General features: G+C 43.6%; 2 protein-coding genes and 1 pseudogene across 8 annotated transcripts; all 3 read right to left on the reverse strand.

The window, feature by feature from the left end:
- Positions 1-25: 25 nt before the first annotated feature.
- On the reverse strand, positions 26-3310 carry LOC106600910 (zinc finger protein 33B). Of its 3 annotated transcripts, none has more exons than XM_045714949.1 (4): positions 3226-3310; positions 2398-2510; positions 2001-2106; positions 26-1779 (listed from the first exon to the last, which is right to left on the reverse strand). In XM_045714949.1, the coding sequence occupies exons 1-4, from the start codon at positions 3242-3244 to the stop codon at positions 842-844; spliced, it is 1176 nt and encodes a 391-aa protein (XP_045570905.1). In that variant the 5' UTR covers positions 3245-3310; the 3' UTR covers positions 26-841. The 3 variants fall into 3 exon arrangements, with proteins under 3 accessions (XP_045570905.1, XP_014048152.1, XP_045570904.1); XM_014192677.2 differs by lacking the exon at positions 3226-3310 and adding an exon at positions 2709-3185 and having other exon boundaries at positions 26-1776; XM_045714948.1 differs by lacking the exon at positions 3226-3310 and adding an exon at positions 2709-3180.
- A 154-nt stretch (positions 3311-3464) lies between these two features.
- LOC106600906 (peroxisomal membrane protein PMP34-like) lies at positions 3465-8375 on the reverse strand (annotated as a pseudogene). The gene is made up of 8 exons (XR_006769383.1): positions 8330-8375; positions 8153-8220; positions 7873-8059; positions 7604-7720; positions 7163-7306; positions 6174-6269; positions 4829-4914; positions 3465-4524 (listed from the first exon to the last, which is right to left on the reverse strand). The product of XR_006769383.1 is annotated as a peroxisomal membrane protein PMP34-like (transcript).
- On the reverse strand, positions 7873-17200 carry LOC106600903 (uncharacterized). Of its 4 annotated transcripts, XM_045714953.1 has the most exons (7): positions 16696-17200; positions 16314-16385; positions 15775-16067; positions 13406-15172; positions 8330-8390; positions 8149-8220; positions 7873-8024 (listed from the first exon to the last, which is right to left on the reverse strand). In XM_045714953.1, exons 1-4 carry the CDS (start codon positions 16907-16909, stop codon positions 15113-15115), a joined length of 639 nt encoding a protein of 212 aa, XP_045570909.1. In that variant the 5' UTR covers positions 16910-17200; the 3' UTR covers positions 7873-8024; positions 8149-8220; positions 8330-8390; positions 13406-15112. The 4 variants fall into 4 exon arrangements, with proteins under 4 accessions (XP_045570909.1, XP_045570910.1, XP_014048147.2 ...); XM_045714954.1 differs by lacking the exon at positions 8330-8390; XM_014192672.2 differs by lacking the exons at positions 7873-8024; positions 8149-8220; positions 8330-8390 and adding an exon at positions 10501-13210.
- Positions 17201-18511: the final 1311 nt, after the last annotated feature.

Genomic DNA, 18511 nt, shown 5'->3' on the forward strand with positions numbered 1-18511 from the left:
TAAAATGCGCTGCTGGGAACAGAAATTGAAAACATCCATTTAATGATAACTTGTCATATTTACCAATGTATAGAGGACAATGCAGATACAGTACCAACTGCCATCTTGCACCAAACATTGGCAGGTTAATTCCTTGAGCCTAAAATATAGAACAGGCAGGAAGGTAAACATTACAGTACCTATGAATTGTGCAATACTCATGCACCACGTTCTTTGCAAAATAAAACTTCAATTTACTTTTATTGTAGGTAAATCATACCAGATAGCCTAATACATCCTGTTAGTGTTGTAGCGAATTCAGTCAAATAAAACAAGTGTAATAAATACACTTAAAGCCTACAACATACTGTAGCTTATTTGGGGGGGGGGGGGACTTCCAGTGTCCAGATCCAAACCCCTTGACAAGGTCGCTCCAATATTGTGAAGTATGACATACATTAGACAGTATTCGGTTCTCCAGTTTGAGCAGAGCAGGCACACAATCCTTTAAAGGGGCAATCAGCGGTTCAGATAGAGGCCTCCCCACCTGTTTCGGTAAAAAGCTGAGGGCTGGGCCTGGAGAAAAATCTGTCGATGTGCCCTTGATCAAGGCACTTAACCCTAATTGCTCCTGTAAGTCACTCTGGATAAGAGCGTCTGCTAAATGACAAATGTTAAGTGTTTATTTACTTTGTTTATGTTGGGTTCTGATGGGGTACAACAGTTCAACTAAGCTCATGAGGGATTAATAAGTTATATTCTTCAACAATAAATGAGTACATAATTTCTAAGTCCCAAAATACATGTAGCAACTGCAGCTTGCCCCTTTAAGTCAAGAGTATTGCAATCAACCAAAAATACTTCATTTATTTTTATGAACAGCCATGTGTGTTTGGAGCAGTTGCTGATTGACGAAAGACAACTGACACTTAGAACATTTGTGCACTTGCGCCTTCTTTTTCTTATCTTCCTTTTGACCGTGAGCTTTGGCCAAGTGCTGAGTGAGGTATACTTTCTGGGTGAAACCAATTTCGCATGTGAGGCATTTGAACGGTTTCTCACCAGTGTGAAGGCGCATGTGACATTTCAGATTGCCCTTCTGTGTGAATCCTCTCCCGCAGACAGTGCACGTGTGGGGTCTCTCTCCAGTGTGCACCAGGTGGTGTATCCTCAGGCTTGACGGACAGCTGAAAGACTTGCCGCAGTAATGGCAAAAGTACTTCGAGCTGTTCGAGGCCAGATAATCGGGAGCAACACATTTGTGTTTTTTGAGCTGAGTTTTCCCAGGATAACAGTTCTTACACACACTGCAGTAAAGCGACTTGTGAGATTTCATATGCATTGTCAGATGGTTCTGCCGCAAGAAAGTCTTCTTACAAATCACGCAACTTAACTTGTTTGTTTCGGATTTACTATGGGAGTGCAAGTTAAACCTGTTAAAGTAACTGAAAGTCTTCCCAGCAGTCTTTCCAGCTTTGCTTTTTGACTTTGCTAAAGACTTCTTTGCGTACGTTGGCTTTGTGATGTGTTCATCTTGTCCTTCGTTGGGCAACAGCTCGGTATCGTCTGGTAGGAACTCATTTGTCTCATCGTCCTCAATGGGAAAGACATGCTCGCCATATTCCTCCTCCACTCCGTCGATGGATATGAAACGTAAAGTGTGTCCTGTGGAGACATCCGTAGTTGACATCTCCAGTACCTGTTTATCCCGTCTCCCTGGCCTGTCCTGGCGGAAGGAATCAAAGGATGGATACTCATTGGAGGGCCCTTCTCTTCCATTGTCCAATAAGTCATCATCTCCTGAAGCAACAGAGAAAATACAAAAAGAATACACATACGAGTTGTGGCTTCGATTGCCTGTCCACCTATTCATGAAAAACAATGTCCAAACCTCCACGATGACGGTCACAGTGTCTTATAACTGTGCATGTCATCAAACGCATACAGTTAAACCTATGCGATTTAGCACTACACCAGCCAGGCAATTCAAACATCTCAGATTAAAACCTCTAACAACTTACCATCTAAAATTATTGTTGGTCTTTCCTGTGGGTCTCTGCTGTTTATGATTTCCACCTCAAAATCCTCCTCTTTAACGTCAGCTTGGCCTGAAGGCACCCCTGTTGACTATGAGAATAAGACAAATATTTTTAGGAGCCACATGAAAAATGCAGACACTAAATAACAAAATGCATTGAAGGAATAAGACTTCTAAACATGACAGAAGGGGTAAGTGTCAATAATGTAGGGGAGCCTCTGAGTCACTCATTTCAAAGAGCTGGGCATCTGACAGCATGTCCTCTGGTAAGCCTGAGTCCTCTGTTGGTTTCCACAATCCTGCCTAGTGCTTTCTCATATCAGTGCAGATGAAGAACAGCGGATGAGGCAAGGGAAACTGTCCTCAGTCTACTCACTCACTTTAGCAGTGTGTTGCGGACTGTTCTCTGTGCTGTAGGGATCCCCATGGTTCCATAGATCAAGGCACCATTCCTTCCCAAATATTCCTTCGATGGTGGGGGACCCATTTAGCCCTGGAAGAGAATGCAGAACTGAATTGGCACTTGGGCATATTGTGTCAAACACATTGAAAACAGTGGCCCCTATAGGACGAATAGACTAAAAGGGAAAGGAAGGAAGACTATAAAATCCCCATTCTGCATGCATTGTTGTCAACACAACATGCATCCTCCTCCCTGTCATGGATGCATTATCAAAGAACCTCAACATACCTCTGTCTATTCTGGTGATAGTTTCACCAGTTTGAACACCAACAGAGCGATAGTTTCCAGACAGCTTGGGAGCTGTGCTTTTCACAATTGTCAGTTCACTTTCCAGATTATGCAATTTATCAGTGAGAGCCTCATTTTCTAAAGACATTCCCGCGTATTCGTCGTCAACCAGTTTGCACACATGAGCCATTGCGGTTCTGGACAGTATTTCCATGATGGAGGACAGTTGTGTGTGAAAAGAAGCGCGTTTAGACATGGCTCTGCGTTATTGTCCAAACACCGTTTGAATTGATAAAGTTGTTCAAACTAACCAAATATTTCGTAAATTTCGAACACAAAAAGCCTACCTAACCCAGCTGCTGAACAGAATCTAACTGGGAACAAAAACAAGAGGCGATGGAAATTCAATTTCCGGCCGACGCATACGTATGACGTGAAACAGATTAAAATAGCATACATGTGGATAAAAAATATGCTTTGTTATCTCGAACATTTTATAGTTAAACGGAATACATACCAATAATTTGATTAAACATATAGCACCGTAGTAAACGCTACATTTTAAATCTTTATTATTTTCTGGGGCTGTGACCCCATCTACTGGTCCAAAATTATATTACTGTAAAAAAAAAAAAAAAAAAAAAACGCTCCACATCAGTAAAAGGAAGTACGCAAATCAGAGGAAAAACTGATTTTTTAAAATGACAATCTGAAAATGACAGTGAATGCATATGGTCAAAAAATACTAAAATGTACTTATTTTAGAAGCAACATTTTATTTCTACCTTTCTGAGAATCTGAAATGTTGGTGAATTATCCATACATGACATTGCACTGTACAAAAATACATTTAAATACATCCCTTAATTATTCTATACGTTTGTCAGAGAGACAGTTAATGACACAATGAAAACATTTCCAGGGATTTGACAAGAGCAACAATGCATCACTAAATAATTTGTGGATTTTGTTAATCAGCTAACCTTAGAAGAACATAGAAAGTACAAAATGGTGAAATCCACAGGAGGTCTGAGGAACAAGTGGTGTCTACTTCCACAAAAATGGCAGTTACAGAAAAATAAATAGACAAAAAACCTTGGACAAGGAGAGCTCGGTCATGGCTAGAAGGGATACAGCTTTTGTCAAATGAACGTCAGATTTGGCTTTTCATAGCAGGTTAGGACAATTTACGAAGCAGATTAGGAGAATTAAGGTTAGGAAAAGGGTTTCGGTTATTCATGCTAATTTGGGGTTTTCGAGCTAGCGCCCAATTGACTCCCATTCACTGTTTGAAGGAGAGCTCTTCTTGTCCCAGAGTTGCCCAGAATGCACCGCGTGGACCAAGTGATTGGTCGACAGTCTTCTGGGTGAAGCGTTATACATTCCTCCCGTTCATTGCCCAATGGGACTGCTATCTCATCCTTTCTCTAATATCTCTGGTACAGTCTCAGCTGGTCTCAGTTCGATCCCTTCCCCTCCCTTTGGCCCTAACCTTTTGACGCTTGCATATCTGTAAGGTGGAAGCAATACGGTGGAAGATTTACCCCTAGCCACACTGCGTATACCTATCCAGACCCTTTAGACATGCCAACATTGAGGGGTTAGGGCTACGGGGGAGACAGATAGGGAGCAATATGGGATTGGATGTCTGATGTAACAGACAGGCTAGTGGCTGAACGCAGGCCTCTTCAATCACATGACTCTGAAAGTGCTGCTGGCGATCTTCTCGTAGAGCAGGAACATGAGGGCAGCGGTCAGGACAGTCTGTAGGAGTTTAGCTTCCAGGCCTTTGAACAGGCCCAGCATGCTGTACTTCCTATGGGTGGGAGAGAGCGTCGAAAAACAGAATATGTAAGAGATGAAGGCATTGACTGCGTTCCAGGTAGTCTTCATTGCAATTGTGCTGCACATATGACCAGATCTCACAACGCCTGGAGAAGTGTTTGACATCTCAGGAAACACAATATGGTATAAGAATCCTCTGAGATGCACAGCACGACGGCAATAAGACAACCTGGAACGCAACCACTGACTAAGTCTGGGAGTGGTAGCAGTCATGGTGCTTGGTAAATAAAATGTTGAAATAAGGTAGGCAGGTGTGTGTGTGTGGATGGACCAACTTCACTCTATTGATCAGCAGATGCATCACACTTCTCAGGCTGTTCAGCAATGGTGATCCGTCTGTGTGCTGCGTGTGTTGACCAAACTGAGAACGAGATGCAGATAACGAGCAGTGAAATGAACACACGGAGAGCTTATTCCACTGGAATAACACTAAACATTGGGACAGCCCAATGTTCACAGCAGAGCACTAAAATGGAACATCCAAACTGGCGGACACACTCATACACAGTCACAGGACAGACAGCCCTCATGAAAGAGTACTACAGAATTACTACACAGAACCTATTTGTGCATTAGCGGCAATGTAGAGACTTGTAGGGATTGTGTAGTTTACACACTACTCAAGATACACAAGTAGAGTTTTGTCGTGTTCAGTAGGAAAACAGTAGCGTTTCCAGTAGTAATCAGGTAGAGAGTTTTACTACTTGATGTTGGTAGCCGAGCTGTTTGCTAGCACCATTGAAATGTAGCTATGTAGCCCCTGTTTTCGGCATGCTAGTTAATAGAAAGGTGTTTGTATGCAGATGTACAGTATGTTCTTACTGGTATACTTACCCATTCTACTTACCTCTTTTGACCTGTTGCCAAGGAAGCCCTCGACATAAGACTGGAGGCCATTGTTGGTAAGATTAATATTGTTGATCAAATATTTATTTGTTTGTCTTATGTGACTTCTGTTAGCAGAGGATTGACAATGGCTTTTAATTGTTTCTTGTACTTGTCTTTATATTCTAAATATAGATAAGGATAAACAAAAAGTGTAAATATCTAATTTAATATGTAATTAATGTAATATTTTTTGCTACTACATTTGTGTAAACATGTTATTTCTTGTTTGATGATATAACTACATGTGCACTAGTCTAGTAGAGACACAGTAGTGACACAAGAAGATGCCAATAGTGATTTTGAATAGGCAAACAGTTGTAAATGTGTCCGTCTTCATTAGTAATTCAAAAGGGTTTATGTAGGAAATGAAAAGGTATCAGGTGCAAATCAGTACTGACACAACACTACACACTGAAGGTGTAGGCATTAAGTAGTAATTCAATAGTGAACATGTAGGAATTGTGGTAGAATGTGTAGGTTTTAAGTAATAGATACCCAAAAGCTCAGTAGTTACACAGTAACTAGGAAATACGTAGTGTTCACAAGTCTTGAAACGCCCCAATTTATCACTCATTACTACTTAAATAACTACATAAATCATTACTGGTTTACTACACATCTCAAACAAATAGCAAAACCAGGTTTTGTGTAGATCTTGGGTAGAAGTGATTCAGTAGTACTTTTTCATGAGGAACATTCACACAAACACACGCATACCCACACTGTTCTTACCCTCAGGATGGACTGTACAGTCTGTAGTGGGTATGTGACTGTGGTGGCCACTGCTTTGCCTATGGCACCAATCAGAAAGACCTCAAGAGACAACAACTAGAGAAATGGACAGAAACAGTATCAGTTAGTTCCAGTTTAAATAGGGTTGGGCAGGTATATGATAATACAGCATACCAGGGCATTTTTATATTTATATACTTTTTAAATCAATATTTTCAATCAAGATGTGTACTGATGCTTATTTATAAAACCCTCTTAGGCCTCACTCCCCCCTATCTGAGATACCTACTGCAGCCCTCATCCTCCACCTACAACACCCTTTCTGCCAGTCACATTCTGTTAAAGGTCTCCAAAGCACACACGCTTGGGTCGCTTCTCTTTTCAGTTTACTGCAGCTAGCGACTGGAACGAACTGCAAAAAAACTAAAACTGGATAGTTTTATTTCCATCTCTTCATTCAAAGACTCAATCACGGACACTCTTACTGACAGTTGTGGCTGCTTCGCGTGATGTATTGTTGTCGCTACCTTTTTGCCCTTTGTGCTGTTGTCTGTGCCCAGTAATGTTTGTATCATGTTTTGTGTTGCTACCATGTTGTGTTTTCATGTGTTGCTGCCATGCTGTGTTGTTGTCTTATGTCTCTCTTTATGTAGTGTTGTGGTGTCGCTCTTGTCGTGATGTGTTTTGTCCTAAAACATTTTTTTATTTTTAATCCCAGCCCCCGTCCCCGCAGGAGGCGTTTTGCCTTCTGGTAGGCCATCATTGTAAATAAGAATTTGTACTTAACTGGCTTGCCTAGTTAAATAAAGGTTAAAAATAAAAAAGTACTTGTTGAAAGATAACGCTATTGATTCCTCTTTGCTCTTCTGTTATACCATTTTTTGTTAGTGAGGGAGGACTGAAGGGCTTTTTCCCATTAATGAGAATTCAATTCCCATCGATAATTTTGCCCAGTCTTTGCAAGTAATCCCTCCGCCCCCTCCCATTACCTCTCTGTGAACCAAGCTTCTCAGCTGCCTCTTCAAGCCCTCAGATCATGAACTGGACAGCCGGGTTGAGCACCAGCAGGAGAGAGGGGAATGTTCCGTTCCACAGGGCCCCCACCCCTTCGTCAATGATCTGCACAAAGGCATCTGAGGGGAGGAGAGCGGGATACTGTTTACCCTAGAGATAATCTGACATAGTGACAAAGAAACCAGACTAGGACAACAGTAGTACAATGTGTGTTTGCCTGCGTGTTTGAAAGAAAAAGACAGAGTGAGAGTGTGTATGTACGATGCGAGAGAGAGCGAGTGTATGTACGATGCGAGAGAGAGCGAGTGTATGTATGATGCGAGAGAGAGAGAGAGAGAGAGAGAGAGAGAGAGATTATACTGGCACACATCCACAACTTTATCTGTTTCCAACACTCATACTGCAGCTGCCTTTACCCATGATGCCTGAGTAGTTAGTAGGAAGGATGTCTACATTGTGGAACTTTGCCCCCTGAAGCTTGAGTAGTGTGTTGACCACCCACAGCGGAGTGGTCATAAGCACATTCACTACACCTGCAGAGAGAGAGAGAGAGAGAGAGAGAGAGAGAGAGATGGGGAGAGAGAAAGCTCAATCATTCCATGACACTGTTTAAGTGTTATTAAGTCTTAATAACTTGGTAAGTTAGTATCAGCGTCTGGGTATTTAGGGTCTTATTTAGGCCTACCTGCAGCGGTGCCCAATAGCAGGTCTCTGCTTGGAGTTGACTTGTGTCCCCAGAGCCAGCTGGCTCTCAGGCTGTGGAAGCAGTAGAAGTAGACGAAGTTGGAGCAGCAGAGACTGCAGATCACTGGGAGCCAGCCCCTGTAGGGCGCCAGCCTGCAGAGAGGACAGGCAGGGGGACAGATACAACCTCAAGTGATTCTGTTCAAATACAAAAAGGCTAAAAGAGCAGAGAGAAAGGAGAGCGAGAGAAAGACAGAGAGACAGAGCTCTTGCTTACTCACAACCCCCTCTTCCTTGACAATCTCTGACAGAATGGCAGGAGTGGACCTGGCTTTCCTCTTCTCATCCACTATAGAAAAAAAGGAACAGAGAGAAGAATAGACATGAGACTTGCACCGAGATATCTTATGTCCTCTATTCAGTTTGGCACAAAGGCGTAAAGACATAGCTAGCCTTACCTTGCAGCCGTAGTCTTGCAGTGTCAAGTGGGAAGAAAACGGTCATTGCTGTCACACTCCCCTAAAAACATATAGGCCTACTGTCAAATGTAGGGTCTTCAAAATGTGAACATTTGCTGCAGGGGCAGAAATCCCGGGGGGGACAGGGGGGACACGACCCCCCCATCCTTGGAAAAATATGATTTGTCTCCCCCAATATATCATTGAAACATAACTATGTAATTTAAATAATATTAATAATACGCAATGAAAGCAATTGTGCTGATTATAGACACTTAATAGCGTGTTTTTAAGTTTCAAAAGATTGCGACCCCCCCACCCTTTGCCTCACAATGTTTTGATCCACTGCCAGTTCCTTAGTTGGCAAGGTAACAGAGGGGTCGTATCTACTGTCTGAAAGGCACTCAATGAACGTAACTGAAGTGAGGTTAATCCAGTCAATCGTGCACACACACTAGCTGAATATGCAGAGCTAGCTCGCAAATATTAACTATTAAGCTAGCTAGTACCTATTCCATTTATGTGGCCTCGTCAAAGATGGAATCTTTGCTATCGTCAATTTATTCCAAGATCAGCATGCAGATGATGTAAGTTAGTGCTTCAAAGTCCCTGCGATAAGGTTAGCGATAAACTGAAGTCCAAACTGAACAGAACTACACTCTCTTCTACCATTGTCTTAAATATATTTAATGGTCTCGTTGCAAAAGCTAAATTGTTGCAAGGGAACTTTTATTTATTTATTTTATTTCACCTTTATTTAACCCGGGTAGCAAAGATTATAGCAAACACCACTGAAACGTAATTGGTGCTCGCTAGCTTTGCAAATTCAGCTATTGTTGGAAGCCAGCCAATATGAAACAAACTATTAAAATTACAAAAGGTTGCAGCATATGTTGTGTAAATGGTGAACTCATACAGCTGTCAACTCTTGTCATTTTAATCCATTTCACATTTGCTAGCTACCTTTTAGATCGAAGCCCATATAGAATGATAGAAGCCCATCTCCTACTGTAAATAACCTACACACTGTGTGTGTGTGTAGCCAGCCAGCCAGCCAGGTAGAAAAATGACAGAAAAATAAAAGACGGACATTAGAGTATTTTTCAGTACACCAAAACGCAAAGTAAGAACCCTAGTAGCCTAATATCTCAAAGACTAGTTGATAAAATGTTCATAAGAAAGAAATGAAATTCTAATGGAAATGTTTCACAATGATGTCATTAGGCAGAGCAGGCAACAGATGGCACACAGACAGCAGAGTTGGGGACAGATGTGCAGGGACAGACTGGCAGAGACAGGGAGTCTCAGGTAAGTTTGTTGAGTCTTTGTTTGGCAACATTATGAAAGGTTCTCCATTTTTTTGACTTGTAAAATAGGAACATAATTGGAAAACGCCATGGATACCCCCACTCTCAACTTAAACTGGTGACTGAACTAAGATTTGTTAAAGGCAATGGTATTGCTGTTGTGATTAGTTGTGTAGTTTTGGGTACCGGTAGTTAGGAGTACGGCAAACACCTTATTTCTTTGGTTCCTCAATATACATTTACCATATTACAATGTAGGCTATGTGTTACAGCACTACTTTTGGTGTCCCCCTCAGGAATTGCTCTTGAGAAAATGTAATGTAATTGTCCCCTCCAAAGTTGATATCAGATTTTCGCCCCTGATTTGCTGATATTAGGCTAACCTTATTTATAGGGGATACAGGTTTGGCAGTATTGGCCTGTCAGATAGCAATTTAAGGAAATACTGCCCCTTGTTTTCATGTAATGCAGAGAATCTGCAATAACCTACTATAAAAAAAAGGCTATGCACGTCAACAAAGTTTACTTACCACTGCTCCTGCCATAGCATGCACCAAGCTTTCGTACGAGAAAACTTCAGCAAATCGAAATTCTCGAGTGCTCATTTTAATTGCGGTAGATACACATGTAAAGTTGACAGTTTTGTTTGCATCCCACTATGCAAAATAGTTAGGGAATAGAGATACTGATACTGACATTTTCGTTCCTTCCAAAAAACAACGCGGCTGGATGCTCTTATGGGTTTCTCACATAGACATTAAAACCATTTTCCCCCGAATGCGCTTCTTACTCATTTTACATCCAGGTCGTTCGTATAGCCAATGGTAAATATATTCCCTTTCCCAATAAGGTGATTGGACAATAGGCGATGCCGCGTGTTCATTTTATTGGCTTTTCCAGTTGTCACTCAAACAAATGAAACAGTAGGGCTGCGTTCAGTAGGCTTTTACGTTCTGGAACACTCAATTGAACGGAAACGGTGCTGTACTGAATGACCAGTTGAATAACGGGGACGGGTTGTCATACTGTACTGTATTTGGTTGGGGAACGCTGTCAACAGTACCACTGCCATTTAAATACACTCATTACTTCAAGCCACACCCACCAAACCGGAGCAAAAGTACCTCAGTCGGTTCAAGAACGTTTTGGGTAAACGTGTCGTTCAGTACAAACCGTTCCGCAACATAGCAAACGTTCAAGCGAACGAAACGCATCTCAGGCTTATCCAGATACAGTTCCACAGACAGAATAATGGGTTAGTTATAAAACAAAAATGTGGACTAGGCTGCTGAGGGGAGGACTGCTCATAATAATATCTGTAATGGAGCAAATGGAAAGGCATCAAACACATGAAACCATTCCATTAATACCGCTCCAGCCATTACCACAAGCCCGTCCTCCCCAATTAAGGTGCCACCAATCTCCTGTGGTTTGGAGTTACTTTTCTCTAATATCTCTGGCTTGGCGCTTGTCCCACAATGTTTTCCGGTCGTCACATTTACCACAGACGTCATAAACCCTGCCTATTTCTAAAATAAAGATTCTTAAACCTAACCCCTTTATTTAACTGGGCGAAGTCAGTTACGAACAAATTCTTAATTACAATGACGGCCTATCCCGGCCAAACCTTCCACTAACCTGGACGACGCTGGGCCAATTCTGTGCCGCCCGATCACGGCTGGTTGTGATACAGCCCGGGATCGAATCGGGGTCTGTAGTGACACCTCTAGCACTGCGATGCAGTGCCTTAGGCCTCTGCGCCACCTGGGAGCCTAACAACACTTAACTTTGTGCCTAACCCTAACCTTGAATTAAGACCAAAAAGCACATTTTTATTTTCATACATTTTTAGGATAGACCATTTTGACCTTGTGGCTGTGCTATCTAGTGGAAATCATGTTGTTTTCATAGTCTTGTTCATTCTACAGGCTAGCTAATACACCTGTCTGTATTCTTAATTCTAAACTTCTAAAATGTGCTCCTTTCTGGAAAAGGGTATGTAGTTTTATTGTGTTTTGTGGTTGCAAATATTAAAGTTCACTACAAAATGTACTTTCTGCATCCCTATCCAACAAATTCTAAACTTCTAACATTTGGAAAAGTAAATCATGTTGGGAAATAAATGCATTTGAGACTACTAATCACAGTAATTAATCCCAACAAATAAGACAAATATATCAAGCATCGAGAGGCCTCTTTCCCCATCCAAAGGTATTCAAAAGTCTCTCTTCTTGTCCATGATATGTATTGATGCTTATAGCTACAAATAATCTCTCTACCACCTCAGCAAAAACTTGACAAACAGCCTCCCCACCCCTCCAGGACAGAAAGGCTATAGAAGCACCCAGTAACACACTGACCAGGGCTGAGTACATCTGCAGAGAGAACCCCAGGCACATGGATCCAACCACAGCTACAGTCAAGCCCACTAACCTTCCTATTAGATATCTGGGTGAGAGTTTCCCCAATTTATCCCACATCAAGAAAACTGACACACCACCACAGAGCCACCTTTGCCCTGCACACCACCCCAACCCCAGCACGACTAGGGCCCCCAAGTTGTGGAGGTCCCTCCCGGTCCCTAGGATGGATACTACCAAGGCTCCTGTGGCCATGCATCCGGGAGCCAAACACAGCACCATCCTAGCAGCCCCCACAGCCACCGATACGGTAATGAACTGTGCCATCCTGATCTCACCGCTCTTCGCCACATTCTTCACTGCCCTGACCGTCATGATGCTCATCAAACCAGCGATGACCACCCCACTCACTGCAGCCACCCTGGCCCCCACCCCAGCCCCGCTCATCCCGTTACCCACAACCTCCCACCACACCCCAGGCTCTTGGAGCTCCTCTGCCTGGGCCACCCCATCTGCAGCACCCAGCCCCAGCCCTATCAGAAGCCCCAAGAAGGGGGCGCGGAGCACCGATGTAACCAGGCCATTAGACCCAGACAGGACCTCTGCTATCCAGACCACTGAGATGGCTGCTAGTCCTCTCAGTAGCCCGATGGCACCCCCTCTGGCTGTGGTTCTCAACACCAGCTCCACACAGAGGTGGTAGTCCAGCGGTCTTGCTGGTGGCAGTGACTCTGCTTCCCCTGGACTCTCCTCCTCTATGTCTTCCAGTCCCAGTACTGACCATGCTCCAAGAGAGAGAAAGAGAGCTCCCAGACTCACCACTACCAATATGGCCCTTACAAACACCCACTGACGTCCCATGATGCTCCAGCATCTACCCCCTCCTCCTACGTCCTTCTCGTATTTTCTTCTCCCCTGGATGGAGAACGATCCGTCTCTCTCTGTTCCCTCTCCCATCGTTTTTTTTTTAATGAACAATTTTTTTTTTTTATTGAATCACCAAAACTGTTCAGTCAATCACCCTCCCATTGTTTCTGTCTCCATTGGATGAGTTGAGGCAACCTGTTTTTCTTAGTGAAAGGTGAAACCAGAATTTGGTTATCTGATATCCCACCCCCTCAGAGTGGATCAGTTCCTTCAGTCTATCTCATGTTGACCACTGAAGGTGCCTCTTCTAAGGAGATCCCTCTCCATCACTGATGTACTGGTTGCATCTATAGGTTAGAGAACCACGATGGAAATAAGTCAAGACTTTTGTGTCATCCTCAATGATTCCATTTACGCACCTTGACTATACAGTATGTGTTTCTGTTTTTTTTTTTTTTTTACAAGCCGGCAACACTATGAAAACACCCATTTAGAAAACATTGCTATCATTTAAGATAATCTTTGTCAAACAATTCACTTACTGTAGCTACAGGTGCTGTTCTCCAAGGTTGTTCGCCTGTCTCAGAGTGTCCGCATCTGCCTCGGTCTGAATCGGCCTCATGTATGCTGCCTGATAACCAAACAGTTGAGAATACCGTGTGCGTTTCGGGAGTTACTGGTTGGACCAGATGCCAGACTAGTGAGAACAAGTCTCACCATCCTTATCCATCTGTGTAGGCCTAAATTGTGCTTTCCACTCACCACACCGGTTTCTCCAACCAGAAATGCTGCAACCAAATGCTGCTGTTGTAAATTACTTTGATTATAATGATCAATCATTAATTAATAAACCATTTAAATCAATCAAAATTGTTATTCCATTGTAAACTCTACAACACAATCAATTAACATTATCTGAGTCTGCGTCCAAAATGGCACCCTATTTCCTTACATTAGGCAAATTCAAATATGAACCTCGAACCCAGTTCCACTGCTCATTTTAATTCTTCCCCTCTAATCAGGGACCAATTTAGACCTGGGACACAAGGTGGGTTTTTTACTGTGTTTTAGCTCATAAGTAGTGCAGTATATAGGGAAAAGAGTACCCCTTCGGTCGCATGCTGAGTCAGCCTCCCCGTCTCTCTCGGCCAGGCTCTGCAGTTTTTTTAAATTTTACCTTTATTTAACTAGGCAAGTCAGTTAAGAACAAATTCTTATTTTCAATGACGGCCTAGGAACAGTGGGCTAACCGCCTTGTTCAGGGGCAGAACGACAGATTTGTACCTTGTCAGCTCGGGGATTCGATCTTGCAACCTTTCGGTTACTAGTCCAACGCTCTAACCACTAGGCTACCCTGCCGCAGTAGGGCGATTACAGTGTCACTTCAGCTAGTCTCTGCAGCAGCGTTTCCACTAGATTATATAGCCACAAAGTCAAAATTCATGAAAACAAACATGAGGTTTTTGTCCTTAATTTAAGGTTAGGCACAAGGTTAGCATGTTAGGTTTAACAATCAAAATGTAAAATGAATAGTAAAAATAGGCGGGGTTTAGCCATAATTATGGCTTTGTGGCTATAGAAGCTAGTGACAATCCGGGGTGATGACTGTCACTTCCTGTCTCTCTCAGCCAGTCTCTGCAGCAGGGCAATGACCGTGTCCTGTTTGGAGGAGAGCAGCTCCAGAGCCGTGGCCATCCTACCCAGGGACTCTGCCATGCGCGCCTCCCTCCTCTCGCGCCTCCTCCCCCGGGCCTCCGTCCTGCTGCGACGCCCCTGCTCCTCCTTGGCCTGCCCCTCCTGCCTCCGCAGGAACTCCTGCAGCAGGGAGGTGCCTTCTTCCACTCGCTTCTGCTGCTGGGCCAGAAGGGAGGTAATGGAGGAGCCCTTGGAGGAGAAGTGACGGCGCTTCTTTCTGCGGAGGTGTACGCGGCTGAGGTTGGAGGGGATGTGATGGGAGGCAGGGGAGGGGTTTGGCTGTAGAGGGTCTGTGTTATTGGCTATCCTGGGAGAGGGCGTGTCCAAGGGGGTGGGGAGAGGGAGTGAGGAGCGGACGGGGGTAGGGGGAGGGAGGGATCTGACAAAGGTGTAGAGAGGGAGGGTGGAGGGAACTGGCGTGTGGAGTGGGAGGGAGGAGGGGACAAGGGTGAGTGTCCGAGTGCATGCAGTGATGAGGTTGCCATGGGGAAGGAGGGGCTTCTGCTCTGTTTTGGCGGTTTCCGTGGCGACGTTCACCTTAGGGATGCTGGTTACTAGGGTAGGGCTGCTAGTGGTCTCGGCGCGATGGTGTCACCAAGCATGGCATCCATCATCTTATGAGCGAGTGAGAGACAGAAAGAGAGAGATGGATAGTTGAGATAAGAGGGTCTTGTTAGCACCCTTGGGCAGCTTATAATACCTATCTTGTTTCTTACTTTCATAATACACCCCCAATGTCACTAGAATTGATGAGCATTCACTACAAGACCACTAGAACAACATTTTCAACAAAATGAAGAGACGGTTGCCTGACAACGTCACGAAAATGATGTGTGAGGTACGGATGAGTAGGCCATGTGTTGCTGTGATCCTGAACAGCCAGAGCTAGCAAACAATGACAAGAAACTGCCATGTGGGGCATCGTAGGTGGCTTGTAGTATCTTGTTTGTGATACCATGTCACGTTTTAAGGTGTTTTGACTTATACCACATCTACGATAATATGGCTCAAATTCGCTAGCTAGCTAACAACTGTCACGATGTATTTGAGAGACAAAAAGTGCTTATTGTGTTTTCAATAAACATTTGGAAACTTAATATAGTTTCAATAATCCTATGATTCAAAGCCAACCCTGTCTGTTTTGCCCAGAAGATGCACACGCATCGGTTTTCTTGCTAAACATCACACGTCTATTATAATAAAAACAAACAAGTACCTCAAAGTACTCCCAGGAGGTTCTGGCCTGGCCGGTCTCCCTGCCTCTGTATTTGACCCTCTTGTAGGTGACGATCAAGTTGTTCCACTTGCGGCGGATCTTCTCAACGGGGAGACAGTGACCCTGCTCCTCCAACTCCTTCTGCACGCTCTGGAAGAGCTGCGAACGCTCCCGGGTCCCATACAGGCTCCAGCGGCGCCCCACTGCTTCGATCAGGTACACGATGGCCTGGTAGGAGAACTCTGGGGAAACCTGGGGAGGAGGCCGAGGAGTCGGGAGGGTCATGACTGTGGCTGCGGAGGAGAGGAAGGAGGTTGGAGAAGAGGGATGTTTAATAAGTATATAAGTACTGTAAGTCACTCGATCAGCTAGCCAGCATGCATGTGAGATTTGGTTCTGGGTGCTGCAGATAAATGGTACGTCTACAGTAGGTGCTTAAGACCAAGAAATATAGGAAGGAGTTATATTTGTTTGATGTTCCCTCTTTATTTTACTCCCCTCTATCTCCCTCACTCTTAAACGGGAAAAATAGGACTCACCTGGAGCTATCTTTAAGATGGTTTTGCCATCTGCAGAAGTAGAGGAAAAGAAACGGTCAGCACTCACTGGATCTAGTGGACAGAAAGAGAGGCAGGTGTCACAAGCAAAACCGTCAAATACAGTTTAGTATTTTGCGATAGTTCATAATGTCAATAATATTCTGATCATTCATTATAGATTATACAAATATTTCTAAAGTGTGCAGAGCCTTTTTCCTGTTTCTCCAGGTTTGCCTTTTATGTCCAATACCTTCACTATTCAGCTCTGGGTGTGCGGTAGATTTGGCCTATTATCTAATAGTGTTTTTAAAGTAAAAGTTCCTGTGAGACAAGACTGAAAAATATGCTCTCGCTGTCTGATTATACTGTACCAACAACTTACACAGTACGATGGGTTTGCTGGTCGTTTTAGTTGCTAGCCGCCCATGCTGTGTTGAATATCCTGCATGGTCTTCTATTGGACCGCATTCTCCCGGAGAAATATCATGACGTGCTGCAGACTCCGATGCTCTTTTGCCCGAAAGCAGCGAAGATGATTCGTCTTCTTCGTCAAAGGACTCGGAGTCTTCACTTTTCACAGTGATATTCAACGACATTACCGCGTCTACCAAGCGCACTGTCTTGGTTATGAAATCGCTCGACCACGTCTAAATAGGCTGCCTATGTGGCTGTTTCTCTCAATGCTTATGAGAAGGAAAAAGTTTTAGTCTTTCATTTAGATAAAGAAATTCGCCTACAAACCCCAACATCAGCCACTATCGCAGTATTTGCGTTATCGGACCTGTGACTTTACAACAAGCTGAAGAGAAATGGCTGCGTACTTTACCAAGCATGTCTGCGCAACGCTGCTTCGCAGCTCTGAGCAGGGATTCGCTGCTGGCAATTGTGGTGACGTGTACCAGCGTGCGCAGGCCCTGCACGAGTGCAGAGACGCAACGCAGACGCTGCCCAAACTGCCCTGAAGAGGGCGCTGCTGCTCTGATGACATTCTCCTCAACAGAACCATATTCTGGTAGGCTACACTCTGTTAAACATGTAGACCTATAGTATGTTGTACAATGTTTTAGAAAATGTGGGTTTATTTTCGACAGCAAATAAAAAATAAAAAAACGCACGTACAAAGCGGATTAAAAAAAAAACTATGAAGGTGACATCACAGATAGAACAATGAGACAGATATTTCACTGGATGTTTAAATGTGAAGCATCCGCTTGACGTTTCCACTCGCTACCAAATATGGTACTGAGAGGAAGACCACTGGCGGACAGTGGGAGAAGATGGATTTTGGCCGACATTCTGCAAATGTTCTCAGCGATGAAACATTTGATCTCAATAAAGTTTTCCGTTCCCAAAACAAGAATATGTTATGAACAGAGTGGACTAAAGTTTGTAGACTTTAACCTTTGTAAACGTTTTAAAAAAATGGCGTTGCTCAGGAGTGCAAATGCGAATCGAGTTATTGCACACGCGCCCTTCACGTAGTAGGCGTTCCCTAACGGAAATATGCAGATAACGATAGAACGCGCCAATAGGATTTCGCTAGCTCGTGCTTGGCTCTGCCTGCCTGCCTGTCCGCCCGCTGAATGTACTCTTGAACTCTCTCTCAAATAGATCCTTCAATCTTTCGCCCATTCCATGGAACTCTGCATTATCCCTCAGAAAAAAACACAGACACATTTGTATAGAACATATAATAAACAAGCTAGAAATGCAATAAACAACTCATTTAGCCTAATTCATATTTGTTATGGATTAAACAAGGGCACATTTTAAAGTGTTATTCATTCATTTAGCACAAGTTGACTAGTATAATCAAAATGTTAGCCCTGAGTCTTCACATTGGATACTGCAGTAGTGCAGTCTTACCCTGTTAAATGTGGCACAGTTGGTGAAGATAAGGAACACATCATACACAAAGTGTTGCACTGTTTGGTAGAGATTCTGCTGCAGCTTCTCCACAACCCTGTCCAGCCATATAGGAGTCTTTATCACACTGGAGTAGTTTCTCACCCGGCAATGAAACATACAGAACTTTGACACTTTGCTGTTATTCTGGCTGCACTTTTTAATGTGACTAAGTTAGCCATAGTTGGCATGCTAGCAAGCAAGGCATAAGGCTGGCAACGGAACATTTAGAACGAACGAATGGGTCACGTCTATAGATACAGAACAAAAAGACTGAACGACTGAGTCGCGTC

The sequence above is a fragment of the Salmo salar genome, chromosome ssa03 (genome assembly GCF_905237065.1).
Source record: "Salmo salar chromosome ssa03, Ssal_v3.1, whole genome shotgun sequence".
NCBI classification, from domain to species: domain Eukaryota; kingdom Metazoa; phylum Chordata; class Actinopteri; order Salmoniformes; family Salmonidae; genus Salmo; species Salmo salar.